The sequence below is a fragment of the Castor canadensis genome, chromosome 12, assembly GCF_047511655.1.
Source record: "Castor canadensis chromosome 12, mCasCan1.hap1v2, whole genome shotgun sequence".
In the NCBI taxonomy this organism is placed as follows: domain Eukaryota; kingdom Metazoa; phylum Chordata; class Mammalia; order Rodentia; family Castoridae; genus Castor; species Castor canadensis.
Genome location: NC_133397.1, coordinates 111,437,588 through 111,455,785, shown reverse-complemented (window position 1 = coordinate 111,455,785; position 18,198 = coordinate 111,437,588). Strand labels below are relative to the sequence as shown.

The 18,198-nt window shown below is 39.1% G+C and overlaps 1 protein-coding gene across 1 annotated transcript in view; it reads left to right on the top strand.

The window, feature by feature from the left end:
• The window catches only part of Capza1 (capping actin protein of muscle Z-line subunit alpha 1), a 41,273-nt gene extending 27,662 nt beyond the window's left edge, over window positions 1-13,611 (top strand). Inside the window, exons 6-10 of the mRNA XM_074050764.1 lie at window positions 1,546-1,625; window positions 2,479-2,557; window positions 6,957-7,028; window positions 11,572-11,634; window positions 11,970-13,611. Coding sequence (XP_073906865.1) covers window positions 1,546-1,625; window positions 2,479-2,557; window positions 6,957-7,028; window positions 11,572-11,634; window positions 11,970-12,110 — 435 coding nt within the window. The 3' untranslated portion in view covers window positions 12,111-13,611. The remainder of the gene's footprint in view (window positions 1-1,545; window positions 1,626-2,478; window positions 2,558-6,956; window positions 7,029-11,571; window positions 11,635-11,969) is intronic.
• The last annotated feature ends 4,587 nt before the right edge of the window (window positions 13,612-18,198 follow it).

Here is an 18,198-nt window from a genome sequence, read left to right as displayed (position 1 = left end):
GCTTCTTGTGTCTTCGTTTTCTAATGTGTTTCCCATTGCCTAGAAATAGTTTTAATTCACCTCTCCTTAAGGGAGGTGTAAAACTTCCTCAAGCATAGTAATTCCTTGGGCTGGGATGTAGCTTAGTGGTAGAGTTCTTGCCAGCGCCACAAAAAAACAAAACGTAGTAATTCCTGTAAGTTACTTCTTTTTTTCCTCTCCTTTTTCCACCTGCTGCTTCTCCCTACCCTCATATCTTTCTGTCTCTTCTATCCTGTCCCCACTCTCACTGCTCCACCATGAAACCAGGGAGCCTTCTTCCCCCACTAGTGACATTTCTTCATTATTTTTCCATCCATTTCTGAACCTTTGACTTTTCACTTTCTTCCCCATTGTAAAGAAAATACTCTTTGGGGTTACTAATGGTTCCTGAATCACTTGATCTGGTGTCTTTTTCTGTCTGTTTACTTCGTTTGGTTTGTTTTCTCTTGGTGGTACTGGAGTTTGAACTTCCCACCTCATGTGTGGTAGGCAAGCATTCTACCACTTGAGCAATGCCCCCAACCCCTTTCTTAGTCCTTTACTTCTGTATGGCATTTTACACTGAGCCCAACCACCTGCTTCTAGAAATGATCTTTTCCTTAGACTGCTATATCAACACCCACCAGTTCTTAATTCTATTTCTTTTCTTCTCCTGTACCTTTGTGAATTTAGGCATTCCCCAAAGCTGTATTTCTCTCTTGAAAGCTCCAGTCCATTTAATAAACGGAAAGTATCTATGCCTAACAGTGGGCTTGTGTTTTATTTTACTGTTTATTCTGAGCAACCTTGGGCAAGAGGCTCTGTAAACTTCAACTCTATCATCTGGTAACTTTTTTTTTTAATTCTGGCGGTACTGGGGATTGAACTCAGGGCCTCACACTTGCTAATCAGGCACTCTACCACTTGAGCCACTCTGCCGGCCCTTTTTTGTGTTGGGTATTTTGGATATAGGGTCTCCTGAACTATTTGCCTCCTAAGTAGCTAGGATTACAGATGTGAGCCATTATCGCTCAGCTTAATAACTTTTTTGTAAAACCAGATTTATAAGAGCAAAAGGACATTTTATGGGCTATAATGTGCTATTTGTTTTCTTTGATTTCCCTTGCTGATATAATTTCCATTCACTTCTCCCACTCTGTGAATTGGTGCTTCTGAATACTAGCCAGACATTTCCATCTGGATTTCCCAATTTGTTAATGATACCACCATCTTTCCAAGACATCTGAGTAAGCAAATACTTTGATTTCTCCTTTCCTTTGCCCTTCAGGTGCAACATATTGCTCAACTTGTGATCCCCTCACCTAAATGGCATCTGCCTTATAGTCTATGCCAGAAACTGCATTTCTCTCTCTGTTCACTGTACTACTGTCTCTGCTAATACAGAACATATTCTACTTTGTGTTCATATTCCAAGAATGCAGTTGAATCATTCTTTGTCTCCCTCAGTGATTTAGCACACTGCTTTTGTAGTTTGTTGTTTAGATTAAATATGTTTCAAGTCTAACTTTTTTTCCCCAACACTAGGTTTATGCTAAAACTATAGATGGGCAACAGACTATAATTGCCTGTATTGAAAGCCACCAGTTTCAGCCTAAAAACTTCTGGTAAGAAACAAATGTTCTCTTCTATTTGTATCTAACCTAATTTATATTGGAAAGAAACCAGCAGTCAAGGTTTGGTCTTTAATCTATGTTGGGATAGAGTATTTGATGTAGACACTTCAGTTCTCCATCTATAAAATGAGGGATTTAGACATTGTTTAGATTAGTTTATTGCTATAGCCGGGTGCTGATGGCTTACACCTGTAATTCTAGCTACTTGAGAAGCCAGGATAGGAAAGATTGCGCAGTTCCAGGCCAGTCCAGAACAAAAAAAGTTTGCAAGATCCCAGCTTGGTTTGGTGGCACACAACTGTCATCCCAGTGATGGTGGGAACATAATATAGGAGGATGGTGGTCCAGGCTGGCCTAAGCCAAAAGTAAGACCCTATCTCTCTCTAGCCCTATCTAACCAAGGCTAGAGGTGTGACTCTGTGGTAGAGTGACTGCCTAGCAAGTGCAAAGCCCTGAATCCAAACCCCACTACCACCCAAGAAAAAAAGACTTCTATAATGAGTGACAGCTGATGAATAATGTGCCCAGTTGAAAGTCTGAGTTCTGCTTGTGTTAGGGTTAATGTTATTTGGAGCTAATTACATAACTCAGCAACCTAAGCAACCTGTCCGTCTGCTTTTAGAAGAGTGGGCATGCATCTATTTCAAGGAGGAATGAATGAAAGGTGGAAGTTCAAATAACTTAGAAAAGACTTAGGTTAGGCCACTTGAATCCAAACTTATTTGAATAGACATAGCCTTAGGTTTGTCAAATGAAAAGTTGGAACATCTCTGCCTCAATAGCAGATCACTTCTTTCTATGCCTGTTACTAATTCTGCCACATTTCATGTGTATATTTTAATAGGAATGGCCGTTGGAGATCAGAGTGGAAATTCACGATCTCTCCACCTACAGCCCAGGTAGTTGGAGTGCTCAAGATTCAGGTGAGATTCCAATGTACTTACAGATCATGGTTAAAACTTCACATTTTAAAAAATAAAGATGAATAGGGTGGCAGAATGGCTCAAGGAGTAGAGCACCTGTCTTGCAAATGTGAGGCCCTGAATTCAAACTCCAGTACCAATAAATGAGTGAATAAATTAATAAGTATGTTCTGGTATTAGAAATAAGGACAAGTAGAGCACTTGCTTAACATGCACAAGTCCCTGGGTTCAATCTCCAGCACTACAAAAGCAAGAAAGAAAAAGAAAAAGAAGTGAAAAGGAAGAGAAAAAAGATTCAGAGAATGGCTCAAGTGGTAGAGCATTTGCCTAGCAAGTAAGAGATCCTGAGTTCAAACTCCAGTACTGCCATACAAAAAAGTTTTTCTTTTTTAGACATTGCCACACCTAATCTCTATTTCTTTAGTATACCCCGTCAGGTCTGTGCTCATCACTCCTCTTACCAGTGTTAGTTAAACCTGCACCTTCTGATATCTTAGTTGAAAAATAATCAAATGGCCAGGTGTGGAGACACATGCATATAATCTCAGTACTTGGAAGTTGAAGCAGGCAGATTCACAAGGTCAGGGCCAGCCTGGGCTACATAGTAAAATGCTGTCTTTTTTTAAAAAAAGGGTATGGCCCACCTGTATTTTAAATATCCTTAACCTCATCTGTTGGGATTTTAGCTGTTACATGTTTTTATTTAATCTAGTCTTTTTTTTTCCCCCATATCTTTGCTATCATAATTTCTCAAGTATTACAGGACTTTCATTTCCCAACTTTTCCAGTAAATTTTTTAATTGGCTTTTCCTCTTTAGCCTCTTTTAGAAAGCCAAGAAGTAAAATTTCAGAGTTTGGGGGAAGATATAGAAAATCTAGGCAGGTGTAGTGGTACATACTTTAATCCCAAATACTCAGGTGTCTGAGGCAGGAGTCTTGCAAGTTTGAAACCATCCTGGGCTACCTCGCAAGCAAGACCCTCTCTCAATTTGAAGCCAGGCACCAGTGGCTCATACCTTTAATCCTAGCTACACAGAAGGCAGAGATCAGGAAGATCTCAGTTCAGAGCCAGCCCAGTCAAATAGTTTGTGAGACCTATCTTGAAAAACCCATCACAAAAAAAAATGGCTGGTGGAATGGCTCAGACAGTAAGAGGGCCTGCCTAGCAGATTAAAGGCCCTGAGTTCAAACCCTAGTGCTGCCAGAGAAAAAGAGGGGCTGGAGATGTAGCTCAGTGGTACAGCACTTGCCTAGCATGCACAACCACCCTGAATTCAATTCTAAGTACTGCAAGAGAAAAAAAAACACACACAAAAAGAATGTCTAGCTTCTCTTGTCCACCTGGGCAGAGCTTATTTGTTCCCATTAAAGAAGACATCTGTTGTTTATTTATTTATTTTTATCCCTTAAACAGGGATATGTATTGGGTTCTTATTGCCCAGGGAAATCCGTTTATTTTAAATAAGATCGTGGTTTCTACCTAAATCTTGGCTGCTTAGTTATCCCTGTTGAAATATCCCAAGAAGAGCAACTTCTGATAAGATATTTTGGCTTTTCTGGATCAGGGATTTGTAACTTTTTGACAGAGGATAGCATTGGGAAGTAGTCCACGGATAAAGTTTTACCCCTGGAATTTGACCTATTTCAAATTCTAGCTCCTCTGCTTGCTAGTATGTGAACATGGGAAAGTTATTAAACTACCTCAAGTCTCAGCTGCAACATAAATTGATAGCAGTCCCTATCTCATAGCGTGTTTTATAAAGATTCAGTGAGCTAATATAAGTAATAAGTAAAATACTTTGCATTGTTCCTAACACATAATAGGGGTACTGCTCCTCTCCTCAACTTTTCTGCCTTAGCTCTAAAAACACATCTTGAGCTGGTGAGATAGCTCAGTGGTAGAATACTTGGCTGACATGCATGAAGCCCCGGGTTACATCCCCAGTTCTGAACCAAAAAACAGAAACACAAAACAAAAAAATATATATATATATATGTAAATATATGGGCAGCCTTCAGCTGACAGGCAGACTGAAGTGGAGGCAGCCGTAATGTGCCTGAAAAAGAGAATTCTTTTGTTCAAATACCTCCTGGTAGTATAGACTAGATTTCTTGAGTCTGCTCAGGCTGCTATAATAAAATACCTTAGGCTATGTAATTTATAAACAGAAATTTATTGCTCCCACTTCTGGAGACTGAGAAGTCCAGGATTTACTGATTGCAAATTTAGTAACTGGTGAGGCCCTGATCTTCATAGATGATGCCTCCTTGCTGCATCCTCACTCAGTGTGAGGGGTGAGCACAGTGTCCTCAGAAGGCAGAAGCAGAGCAAGGGTGCTCAATAAAGCCTCTTCTATGAGGGTGGAGCCTTCCTGACTTAATCACTTCCCAGAGGTCCACTGTGGGTGATTAGGTTCCAACATAAGAATTTTGAGAGGACACCGACATTCAGACCATCACAGTGTATGAAGGAAATGTCATTACCTGGATTGCTACTGTCATCCTCCATGATAGGGTAAAGTTTGAATTCTGAATTGAATTTATAAGGTGCTTTGTTCTTCACAGTCTCTCTTCAGCTTCATAGCAGTGTCCACACATTCCTTGTTACATATATTCGTTGCAGTGAGGTCTTTGTTCTTCCCTCAGCTAAGCCAGTTGCACTCCATTCTCATACTCTTATTCCATTGGTGGACACCCTTCTCTACCTTGCACTTAGGTGACAGCTCTTATGTTCAAGATCTTGTTCAAATGCACTTAAGAAAAAAATACCATCATCCGATTCTGTATGGCCAGCTTGTAGTCATATTAAGATGGCTAAACCTATCTTATAAGCTGTCAAAACTTTTTTTTATTATTATTATTTTATTTTATCGTTTTTACATTTACTCACATGTATATACATTGTTTGGGCCACTTCCCCCACTCCACCAAAATTTCTGAACTTCACATGGCATTAGCTTGCTAGTTTGTGTCTTACATTGTGCTCCTTGATAAATGCTTTCATAGTTGTACTATCTTATTTTACCTTACATCTTGGGGATTGAACCCAGGGTCTCATGCATGCTAGACAGATGCTCTACCACTGAGCTACATCCCCAACCCTCAAAACTGCTTTTATCACACTTACTTTTATAGTCTACTTTATCAATGTTTAGTTTTCAGTCCTATCTAACCCTCACTTAAGTTCTTCCTCCTGCACCTAGTTAGATTCACTTACCAGTAATAGTAATGCATATTAGGATCCAATGAAAGTTCTTGGTTTTCACAAAGAAAAACTTAAGTTCAGGGCCCAGGCACAGTGGCTCATACCTGTAATCCCAACTATGAGGGAGATACAGGTTCAAGGATCTTGGCCACAGCAAAACACCAGGCTCTTAGCTGAAAAAGTAAAGCCAAAAGACCTTTGGAGGCATGGCTTAAGTGGTAGAGTGCTTGCCTAGCAAATACAAGGCCTTGAGTTAATTATTTTAATACTGTTAAGAGTGGAATTTTATTTATCTTTGTATTCACAATGTCTAGCACAGTGCCTGAAGTGTAGTAAGGGTATGATAAGTGTTTGTTGAACTTAATACTCAGTATTCCCTGCTAAGGAATTTTGTTCTGTTTTTTGTTTTGTTTTGTCTGTTTTGTTTCTGCGTTGCTAGGGATTGAACCCAAGACCTTATACATGCTAGGCATGTACTGTACCTCTTGAACCAATTACTTATTTATTTAAATTGTTTTCACAGTACTGGAGTTTGAACACAAGGTCTCACACTTGCCAGACAGGTGCTCTACCACTTGAGTCATGTCCCCATCCTGAAAGAGAATTCTTTACCTTTTATATTTTGGTGGTGGCGGAGGTGGTACTAGGAATTGAACTCAGAACTTCATGCTTGCTAGGCAGGTGCTCTACAGCTTCAGTCGCACCTCCAACCCTGAAAGAGAATTCTCTTTCTGGTTTTGTTTTGTTTTGTTTTGTTTTGTTGGTTTTTTGGTAAGAGAATTCTTAATCTGTAAATTTTAATACCACTGCAAATTGCCATTGGTTATATTAATTATTTATTGAAAATGGCTTACCAGCGCTGGGGATATAGCTTCAGTAATAGAGTACTTTACCTGGCTCCGTCAAACCCTGCATTGAATCCCCAGCATTGAGAAAAAAAGTATATATATATACATATTATATATACACTTTTGCCAGTTATGTTGGTGCACACTTGTAATCCCAGCCCTTGGGAGGCTAAAGCAGAAGATCCAAGAGCTCAAAGTTAACCTGGGCTATATAATGAGAGCCTGTCTAAAAAGAAAAAAGATGGCTTATCAATTTAAGAATAGCTTAAAGCGTGGATTTTGCACCCTCAGCAATAGGTTTCTATATGAACAATACATAAATTTGCTCAATTACTGTCTCATACAGGTTCACTATTATGAAGATGGCAATGTCCAGTTGGTTAGTCATAAAGATGTGCAAGATTTAATACCTGTTTCTGTGAGTATGCGATATTTAATGTCTGTTTCACTTGTGTATTATTTTTCTTTTAAAAAAATGAGTTTTACACCTCAGTGCTGATACTCTGATTTTAAGGGCTTAAGAGAAACTTCTTTATCTTTCTTGCTCTCTCTTTTTTGTTGTTTTTTTTTTTTTTTTCTGTTGTGCTGGGTGGGGGTACATTGTAGCATTTATAAAGGTTCTTACAGTGTATCAGATATATTATACTTGAATTCACCCCCTCCACTGCTCTTTCATCTCCTTCTCCCAATTCCTGAAACAGTTTCAACAGGTATTATTTTTGCATTTACATACATCTGTTTACATTATTTGTGCCATATTCATCCTCCTACCCCTTTCCCCACCACCTCCCGCCTCCCACCAGTACTCTCTCTCTCTCTCTCTCTCTCTCTCTCTCTCTCTCTCTCTCTCTCTCTCTCTCTCTCCTCCTGTTCTCTGATTTTGTAGAAGAAGAAACATAAAAGAGAAATGTGGCATTTTTGCTAGTTTGAGATAAAGATAGCTATATAGGGAGATTTCTTGTGTTGTTTCCATGCATACATGTATTTCAACCCCAATTGGTTCATTTCTACCAATCTTCTTCACTACTCCGTAGTCTCCTTCCCATAGTGACCTAGGCCAGTTTAAGATTACTGTATTCATTCCTATACGTGAGCACATTAGCCACATTCAAATTTTTGGTTTCCTTCCCTTGCCCTATTCCACCTGTGCGCTTGGCCTCTCCTTAGTATGTGTGACCCCTGTCAAAGTAGACTTTTGGCCTTCTGAGCCTGACTAACTTCACTTAAGATGATGTTCTCCAATTCCGTCCATTTACCTCCGAATGACAAAATGTCATTCTTCTTTGTGGCTGAGTAAAATTCCATTGTATATAAATACCACATTTTCTTAATCCATTCATCAGCAGTAGGGCATCTTGGCTGTTTCCAAAGCTTAGCTATTGTGAATAGTGCTGCAATAAACATGGGTGTGCAGGTACATTTGTAGTAACCTGAGTCACATTTCCTTTGGGTATATCCCTAGGAGTGGTATTGCTTCATACTCTTTCTCATAGTGGTTGTACTAGCTTAGATTCCCACCAGCAGTGTATGAGGATTCCTTTTTCCCATATCCTCGCCAACATTTGTTATTGGAGGTGTTCTTGATGGTAATAGCTATTCTGACAGGAGTAAAATGGAATCTTAAGTGGTTTTGATTTGCATTTCCTTTAGGGCCAGGGATGGGGAACATTTTTTCATGTGTTTTTTTAGCTATTTGGATTTCTTTCTTTAAAAAAGTTCTGTTCAATTCTTTGCCTGTTTCTTTATTGGGTCATTGATTTTTTGGAACTTTAGTTGTTTGAGTTCCATGTGTATTCTGGTTATCTGTCCTTTATCTGATGTATAGCTATCAAAGATTTTCTCCCATTCTGTGGGTTGCCTCTTCAAATTAGAAACCATTTCTTTTGTTGTGCAGAAGCTTTTTAATTTCATGTAGTCCCATTTATCAATCCTTCCTCTTAGTTGCTGAGCTGCTTGAGTTCTACTGAGGAAGTCCTTGCCTAAGCCTGTTGGCTTCCAGTGTATTCCCTGCTCTTTTCCTGCACTAACTTCAAGGTTTCAGATCTGATATTAAGGTCCTTAATCCACTTTGAGTTGATACTTGTACAGGGTGACAGGCATGGATCTAGTTTCAGTTTTCTGCAGGCAGATATACAGTTTTCCCAGAAACATTTGTTGAAGAAGCTGTCTTTTTTTTCCATCGTATGTTTTTGGCACCTTTGTCAAAAATTAGGTGGGTGTAGCTGTATGGATTCATATCTGGGTCCTCTGTTCTGTTCCACTAGTCTTCATATCTGTTTTTGTTCCTGTACCTTGCTGTTTTTATTGCTATGGCTCTGTAGTATAGTTTGAAGTTGCATATTGTGAAACCTAAAGAGCTAAGCTCTTTTTGCTTAGCTATTTGTGGTCTTTTGTGTCTCCAAAGGAACTTTGGGATATTGTTCACTCTCTGTGATGAATGTCATTGGGATTTTGATGGCAATTGCATTGAACATATAGATTGCTTTTGGTAGAATAGCCATTTTTACTACTCTGATTCTGCCAATCCTTGAGCACGGGAGATCTTTCCACCTTCTGTAGTGTTCTTCGATTACTTTCTTCAGTGGTTTATAGTTCTTCTTATAGAGGTCATTTACATCCTTTGTTAAGTTTATTCCTAGGTATTTGATTTTTTTTTTTGAGACTATTGTAAATGGAATTGTTTTCCTATATTCTTTCTCAATCTGCTCATTGTTAGTATATAGAAAGACTACTGATTTTTGTAAATTGATTTTGTATACTGCTACGTTGCTGAAGCTGTTTATGGTATCTAGGAGTTTTGGGGTGGAGTTTTTCAGGTCTTTTGGGTATAAGATCACATCATCTGCGAGTAGAGATAGTTTGACTACCTCTTTACCTATTTGTATTCCTTTTATTTCTTCTTCCTGTCTTATTGCTCTGGTTAGGAATTCTAAGACTATATTGAATAGAAGTGGGGAGAGTGGGCACCCTTGTCTTGTTCCTGACTTTAGGGGAAATAGTTTCAGTTTTTTCCCATTAAATATGATGGTGATTATAGGTTTGTCATCCATAGCCTTTATTATGTTGAGGTACATTACTTCTATTCCTAGTTTCATCAGAGCCTTCATCATGAAATGGTGTTGAATCTTATCGAAGGCTTTTTCTGCATCTATTGAGATGATGAAGTGGTTTTTGTCTTTGTTTCTGTTAATGTGCTGTATTACATTTAATGATTTGCATATGTTGAACCATCCCTGCATTCCTGGGATGAAGCTGACTTGGTCATGGTGTGTGATCTTTCCTATATGTTGTTGGATTTGGTTTGCCATTGTTTTATTGAGGATTTTTGCATCAATGTTCATTGAGAAGATTGGCCTGTAGTTCTCCTTTTTGGATGTGTCCTTGTCCAGTTTTGGGATGAATGTAATACTGGCTCCATAAAAGAGTTAGGCAGTGTTTCTTCCCTTTCTATTTTGTGGAAGAGTTTAAGGAGTGTGGGTATTAGTTCTTAAAGGTCTAGTCAAATTCAGCAGAGAATCTGTCAGTTCCTGGACTTTTCTTTTTTGGGAGACTCTTTATTGCTGTTTCAGTTTCATTGCATATCGCAGATCTGTTTAGGTGATTAATATCCTCTTGGTTTAGTTTTGGATGACCATACGTGTCTAGAAATTTGTTTATCTAGATTTTCCAGTTTATTTGAATATAGGTTCTCAAAGTAGTCCCTGATGATTCCCTGGATTTCCTTGGTGGTGTTATCGCCCCTTTTTCATTTCTGATTTTACTAGTTTGGGTCTTTTCCCTCCTCATTTTAGTCAGATTTGCCAGGGTTTGTCAATCTTGTGTATTTTTTCAAAGAACCTGCTTTTCGTTTCATTGATTCTTTGTATTTTTTTTTTTTTGTCTGCCTTTCATTGATTTCAGCCCTTATTTTTATTATTTCTCCTTCTGCTTCTTTTGGATTTAGCTTGTTCTTTTTTTTCTAGGAGTTTTAGATGTAGCAGTAGGTCATTTATTTGAGGTCTTTCCATGTTTTTAACATATGCATTCATGGCTATAAACTTTCCTCTTAGGATTGCCTTTGCTGTGTCCCATAGGTTCTGATAGGTTGTGTTTTCATTTTCATTAACTTCCAGGAAGTTTTTTATTTCCTCCCTTTCTTCTATGATCCCCCTGATCGTTGTCTTGCTCTCTCTCTCGCTCTTTCTGAATTGTAAGGTTTGCAAGGTCAATAAATACCAGGGACATGGAAAGTTTGCCAAACTAAATCTCATAAAGTTGCAATCCTATCAGAGGAACATTTTTAGGAGTGTTCAATCTGAAGGATTGAAAGAAGAAGAATTTCGTTCTTGAATTTTTTCTTTCATAGTGCTATTACTTTGTCATATTCGTAGAAGTAATTGAGTACTCCCAGAGAGCATTTGCTTATGTGTGTTGTATTTATTGATATTTCCATTATTAAAAATTAAAACTGCCAACCACATATACATGCATGCCTGTAATCCCAGCACTCAAGAAGCTGAGGCAGGAGGATCAGGAGTTTGAAGCCAATAATGAACCACACAAATTGTGCAATTAATTAACACTTAATAATTTTTTTTAATTAAAAAACATTTGAGGCCAACATGGACTACATAGCTGTGCACCATGAGGTCCCCAAGCTGGGCTAAAGGATTGCTTGAGCCCAGGAGTTTGAGACCAGCCTGGGCAACATAACCTCCTCCAAAAAGAGGGGGAAAAAAAACCCAAAAACTTGATCAACCCAACGTAAGAAACATTTTCATGAGGGAAAAAGAAATCCAAAACAAAGAAAATAGAAGAATAACATTTATACCTCACAAGTTGTCAATGTGTAAATTCTTAGCTAGATTCTCATATGTGCTTCATACATTCGTACCGTGTCAGTATGGATTGACTTTCAGTATCTTTTTATTCACTGCTTATACATTTTTAAAAATTATTTCTTTCTGCTCTTCCTCCATTAGAATGAAGTCCAAACTGCCAAGGAGTTCATTAAAATCATAGAGGGTGCAGAAAATGAGTATCAGGTAAGAAGATTAGGCTCTTAATTTTTCTATATCCAGACCCTTATTATCTCACTGTTAACATATATTGTTAGATCTGTGTCCTTTAACATAAAATGCATAAGCTGTTTGTTCAGTGCTAAAGACTTCCCAGCACTTTATAGACCTTACAATTTGGCATTGTGTTTATAATTAAGGTTTTGAGATTGTAGCTTGAGTTTTAGTAACATATAGGTGAGCCTCTTGGTTTGCTTCAGAGAAGTAAAAATGGTATGTCCTCTGTCCTTTGTAGCATGTCCTTTGACTGTAGGGTTACCCCATTTCTGTTGAAGCAACTCATCTTCAATTATCTGTTGCAGACAGCAATTAGTGAAAACTATCAAACAATGTCAGACACCACTTTCAAGGCCTTGCGCCGGCAACTTCCAGTTACCCGCACCAAAATCGACTGGAACAAGATACTCAGCTACAAGATTGGCAAAGAAATGCAGAATGCTTAAAGGCTGACTGTAGGATTCTTCAGTATGTGGAAAGAAAAGGATTCAACACATGGTCATATGATAAATAAGTGATTTATAAACAAGAGTGATATTTTGCTAGGGCTTTCAAAGTTAACAGATTTTCTAGCCTCATGAAATACTGTTGAACCTATAGCATTGTCTTGGTTTGTGTGTGTGTGTGTGTGTGTGTGTGTGTGTGTGTGTGTGTGTGTGTGTGTTCTCTGACTTGTAATTTTCTGTTATCACTATATCTACTTGTAAATTTTTTGTTTGTTAATTCTGCTACATTTAATGTTGGAGAGATCTATCCTGGAGTTATTTTACTGCTTAGAAAATTTTCCTAGCCATGATGTCCTGTTACTGATTTAAGCAGATAATATGTTCAGTACCTTTTTTTCACCCCCTGCTTCTAAGCACTTCTGGTACTTCAGTGGTTTTTACTGATCCACCAACAGCTAAAGAGACTCTACGAACTGTAGCTAAGTGGAAGACACATTCATCCTGCTCCCTCTGACTGCTTTGATCATCACTTACAGCAGCATCTCATAACTGTAGTTTGCAAAAGTTGGATTGGGGCTTTTCGGGTCCATTTTGGGGGCAAAGGAAGTTTTCTGAAAGTTCCATGATAGCCAGCTTTTCTGAGGACCTTGTTTTTAAATCCAAAGACTTGAACCACATTCCCTGCACATGAATATGCTTGCTTTTTTTCATCTCCTCATTGTCTCCTTCTTAAGTAATTATAAGCATCTGCATTTTTAGGGGAGTTCTGCCTATTTATGTTTTTGTTCTAATATCCAAGAACTGCTGACTTACTGTAGATCTGGTGGAGTATAAAACTTGAAAAATGCAGACGTTGAAGGAATAATAGGTATCTTGTGCTTTAATACTTTGTGGCAGATTGTACTATAAGCAAATGAATCAAACAACTATGTAAATCACAAAAACTAAAAATGAACCAAAGTGAAAAGGATAACTTCCAGGCAGTATCTTTGTATTGTAACCTGTTATTTAAGGGAATACTTAGTGCTTTCTTCTAAATAGATGTAAAACTTGTTCCAAATTATTCTTCCTCAGTCCAGCCTGCCAAGAACTCATGTAACTGTGATATAGCAACCCTTCCCAGGTATATTGGCAGGTACGTGTGATCTCAGAATATGCAGGGAACATAGATATGATATGGTAATGGTGGATTCATTTACATTGTTTACACTTCTATGACCAGGCCTTAAGGGAAGGTCAGTTTTTAAAAAAAAAAAAAAAAAAACAAGTAGTGTCTTCCTTCCTGTTTCCAAATACATGTCAAAAAAGAAGGGTGTTTATGCTTCAGCTGTTTTTGCTCAGTAATACAGTCAAGCAAAGTTTGTTTCCAAGTAAAAGCTGTGTAAGCATTTTTATTTCAAATAAAATATATTTGTATTATTTGTCATTCATACTATCCATCCATACCACATACCTTCTGTATCAGGTAGTCTAATAGAAATATACCTGTTTTGTTCTAAAATTGTCTGTGTGTTTCCTTTCTGACCCATCTCTTCAGACTTTGTTCTCAAGGAAAGATAATTCAACTATAATTGGTCTTACTTGTTGAGAATGTGTAGGATTTCTGAAATAGGTTCCAACTTTGAACTACTAAAATATCCAAGTACAGGTGATGAGCAGCGACTTTTTTTTTTCCAGTGTGAGCAAAGTCTGTGGATCATAACCACTCTCCACCCAGAAGCTATTAGTGATTCATAGGTTTTGTTTTGAGATGTTCATTAATGTCAAAAGAAAAAGTCTAGTTATCTTCTTTACCCATTTTTAGAAAGTAAGGACTAAGTATGATTGTGGTTGCTAGCAAGAAGTAAAAAAGAAAAGAAAATCCCTGCAGCTTGAACTTGGGTAATATTTCACATTGACTTAACTCTAAATGCTGCTCTCCTCTCTTCCACCTCTGGGTTAGCTACTGATGACCTGTGGGAAAGACTTTTATCCTGGTTCCCAGGAGAGAACCAGAGGGAGTTTATGTTTCACCCACCATCCAAGGTCAGTTCAGATTCCTTTTTTTGTTTTGTTTTGCTTTTTTGTTTTTGACACAGGGTCTTGCCATGTAGTTCAGGCTGGCCTTGAACTTTCCTCCCTTACTCTCCCAGTACTGGGATTACAGGGTGGGCCACCAATCCCAGCTAAATTCCCTCCTTTTTGAGGACATTTAACTATACTCCATTCTGGTAATGTCACCAGATTCAAATGTTCTTGCCTTTAACTTGTTAACTCCATCAGCCTGCCTCCACGCTGTCTCATTAATTTCTTCCAGAAAAACTTAATACCTGCTTTTTTTTTTTTTTGTCGTGGTTTTGGGGTTTGAACTCATGGCTTCATGCTTGCTAGGCAGGCACTCCACCACTTGAGCCACACCTCCAGCCCCAGAAAGACTTAAAAAATTAAAATAAACCTCTTAAACTCAGGGCTAAGTCCTTAGCTACTACAGAAACCTCCTGACTTCTTCCTTAGCAGATTTTTGCTTGAGTTGTATTATTTCATCACACAACTGCTGAAATCAATATCCTAGGACATAGGTTTCTCAGCCAGATGGGAAAGGGGTTTTGGTGAGACCTCACTCTTATATTTAGGTTTGAAATGACACTGCTGAAAGTTGTGTTTCATCTTACTTCAGCAATTTTCTTGCTATTGGTTGCCTAGTTCCAGTACCTGTTCTCTGTTTCATAGAGAACTTTGATGCTGGACTAATCTAGGTGCATGAGCTACTTGGCAGACATTGGCACATTCTCTCCATAATCAAATATGACTATATATCTAAGTGCCAGCTCATTTACAGGTTATTTAAGATTTTGTTTTTCAGTCTTTTGTGTGGTTTTGGGTTTGTTTGGTCTATTTGTTTGAGACTGGATCTTGTTATGTGGCCTAGGCTGGCCTCAAACTCAAGATCCTGCTGTCTCAGTCTCCTGAGTGTGTGCTTTGCTATGCCCAACCCTGTTTTACAGTTCTACATAGACTACCAGGTGAACCAGATACTAATGACCACCTTCTAGATGCCGTCTGTGAAAAATTAAAGAAGGATGGTAAATTTAGAACAAAACTGGATGGTCATATAGCATGTGTTCTCCTTCGAACAGACAGGATTTATAAACATGGAATAAAGATACATACCCTCTGAGGGTAGAACCCAATATAACACTTCTTCAAATCCAAGTTCTCTAAAAGCATTCTGTTATGTGCAGACACAATTCTCATTGTTCAGGCATAGTTAGATTTTGTAAAGTCACTGCTAATGATACTGGTGGGTGGTCTGAGAAGACCCTGATCCTGAAGATCTCAAGTCCTTAGCATCCTGAAGAAAGAATTGGACTGAAACACAGGGATTGTAGAGAAGCAACAATGTTTTAGTGAAAGGAGAAAGTACACAAGAGGTGAGCACGGGCTCCAGTGAGGTAGCTCAAAGAGCAGCACCAATGCTCAAGAGCCCCAATGCCTTGCTGCAGAAGAGAATTTATATACTATAAGAGCTAAGCATGGACTGGCAGAGTAGCTCAAGTGGTAGAGTGCCTGCCTAGCAAGCCTGAGGCCCTGAGTTCAAACCTTAGTATGCCAAAAAAAATAAAATGGGCGATCTGATTGACAGATTTGACTGACAACTAGTTGCGTAGCTATGAAAAGTGCATGGCTACTCAGCACTTACAAGTATATGCATCAGATGCAATCCATATTCATAAGACTATAGTTAGGGACTAGCTGGGTAAAAAATGTTACTTTGAAGCATGATTTTTCCCTTGTGCACATGCTCAGGTTAGGGTAAGTTCCTTGTGTCAGTCATCTCACTTAAGATCCTGTGATTAGTTGTTGCCATAGCTTTTAGCAGCAAAAGGGACTCTGTGGGGGGCGTGGTTCTGGGTGGACCTAGACCACCTGGTCTCAGTAGGATGACTTGAAAGGGTGACAGCAACCTACTTTCTCTACCTTTCCTGCCTAACACTGAACTAATGAGTACTGTTAACTTTTGAATGAAGCTTTTTTTAACAGGAATTTTCTCAGTAAAGCCTTCTTGTGCTTAGGAATACTAGACAACACTTCAGCACTATCCTTGGGCGCCACTTTAAGCAGCAAAATGACTCAGATGCGTAAGGGGTGGGGGGAATGGCATTAAATCAATTAGGAAAAGGACAAGAAAGCAGAGATCTGGGGATGTAGCTTGGTGATAGAGTGCATGCCTAGCATGTACAAGGCCGTGGGTTCCATTCCCAGCACTGGAAACTTAAAAAAAACAAACAAAAACCTACTGAGGACATACACTTCAATAGTTCAATAGGCATGCCCCAAAGAAGGCAAAGCATCAGTGTTCTGCCTCAGCTGGAAAACATCTATCTTCCATTGCTCTGCATTTTCCTTGAACAACCGTAAAAGCACTACAAGTTACTAATAAATATTAGCATGTGAATTTGCAAATACAGGATCTTCAAACAAGGAGGATCAACTGTGTCTGCCAAATCTTTTGTTTGTTCTGTGGTAGGCTAACCAATTTCAGTATTTCAGTTTAAGAGCTGTTTCTAGTTGCCTTAAGCGACATAGCCTAGTTTGAATACATAAGGTCTGAGAGCATTCAAATGATGACTTACAGAACCCCTGTAAGTAGAGAATAAGCTTCCATCTTGGAAGGCTACAGGTTTATTCCAGTGATGCTTTTGTTCACTTTCAGACTATCTCTAGGGTTGTTTGGACTCATGCTAAAATCAACCTTACTGTGAAGCTGGATTCTTGTAAGTGCAGATAGATTTAAGGAAGGCTTCAAAGAAACAGACTGAGCTGGATGTGAAAGGGAGGAAGACCATTCATTGTACACATCTTGAACTGCACTGTGAAAATAACAATTCCATGTGTTGGGTCTGGGGATCAGAAGACAAAATGAGCCAGTGCCCCCAACCCCCATGAGAGCACTGCGAGCCCTATGTCCTGTAAAGGGGCCCATGGGGATGCCTCAAAAAGCCACAAGGTAGATAACGAGGAGGCTTTCACAGGACTGTGCACGTGTTCCTGCAGATATACGTTAAAAGACCACTCCATCCCTGACTCCTGCACCTCCCCTCTCCAACAAAAAAGGACCAAATAACTGCCCCCCCATCACCACCAATGTAAACAACAGGGAGATACCGATTTTCAGGGCTCCCTGTCTGTCTCTACAAGCAGCTCTTCCTCTCTAATAAATCCTACTTTGTGTGCTAACAAGTCAGTCCACTGCCTCACGAGCCAGTTCTTTGGCCCAAATTGGCTGGTGAAGGCAAGAACTCTCCACACGGGCCCACAACACATGTAAAGAGGACTTTCCCAGACAAAACTGACTTAGAGATGTTCACTGTAACCATAGCCATAAAGCATCATGTTTTTACATAATAAAGCTGTTTGTGTGTTTTGAGAATATCCAGGAGACAGGTTTGACCAAAGAGTGGTAAGGTTATGTGTCCAGGAATAAATGAGAACTTAGATTTGCTTGATGAGAAATAAGCCAAGCATTTGGTTTGGGTGTGGTGGATGGTAGGCTTTTGAGATGGTAAGCAACAGCAATTTGTTTTGGAGAGGTCTTACTATGTAGCCCAGCCCCAGCATCCTGAGTGCTTGGATTACAGGTGGGACAACCATACCCAGATTTTGAGTGGCAGCAATTTTGAGGATACCCTCTTTACTCCTCTGGGGCCTCACCAAATAATTGAGGGGGGAAGGTAAAACCTTTGGCTACCTTCCTAGTTTTTTCCTGTACTTTGCATAATCAATTCCTAGGACATAAAAATTTCCCCTGCTCTTATTTTTCCATCCCTGTAGCTTTGATGCTAACATTGCATTTCCTGTTCTTAAAGCTTGTTCCTGGCTTTCTTTGGTTGTTGGCCTGGGAGAAGTTACAAGGTTAGCCCAGCTGGAGCATGACCTTGGGGTCTGGAGGTTCCTCACACTAGGTTAAAGTAGTGTGCGGCCTGCGGTGGGGACTTAAGTTGTAGAACAACACTAGCTTTGATATATTTCTTTTATATGTAACTTGTCTTTATCCCATCCTAGTGGGTGTTTTTGTTATTTTGTTCTGGAAGATAAATAGACAAGACTT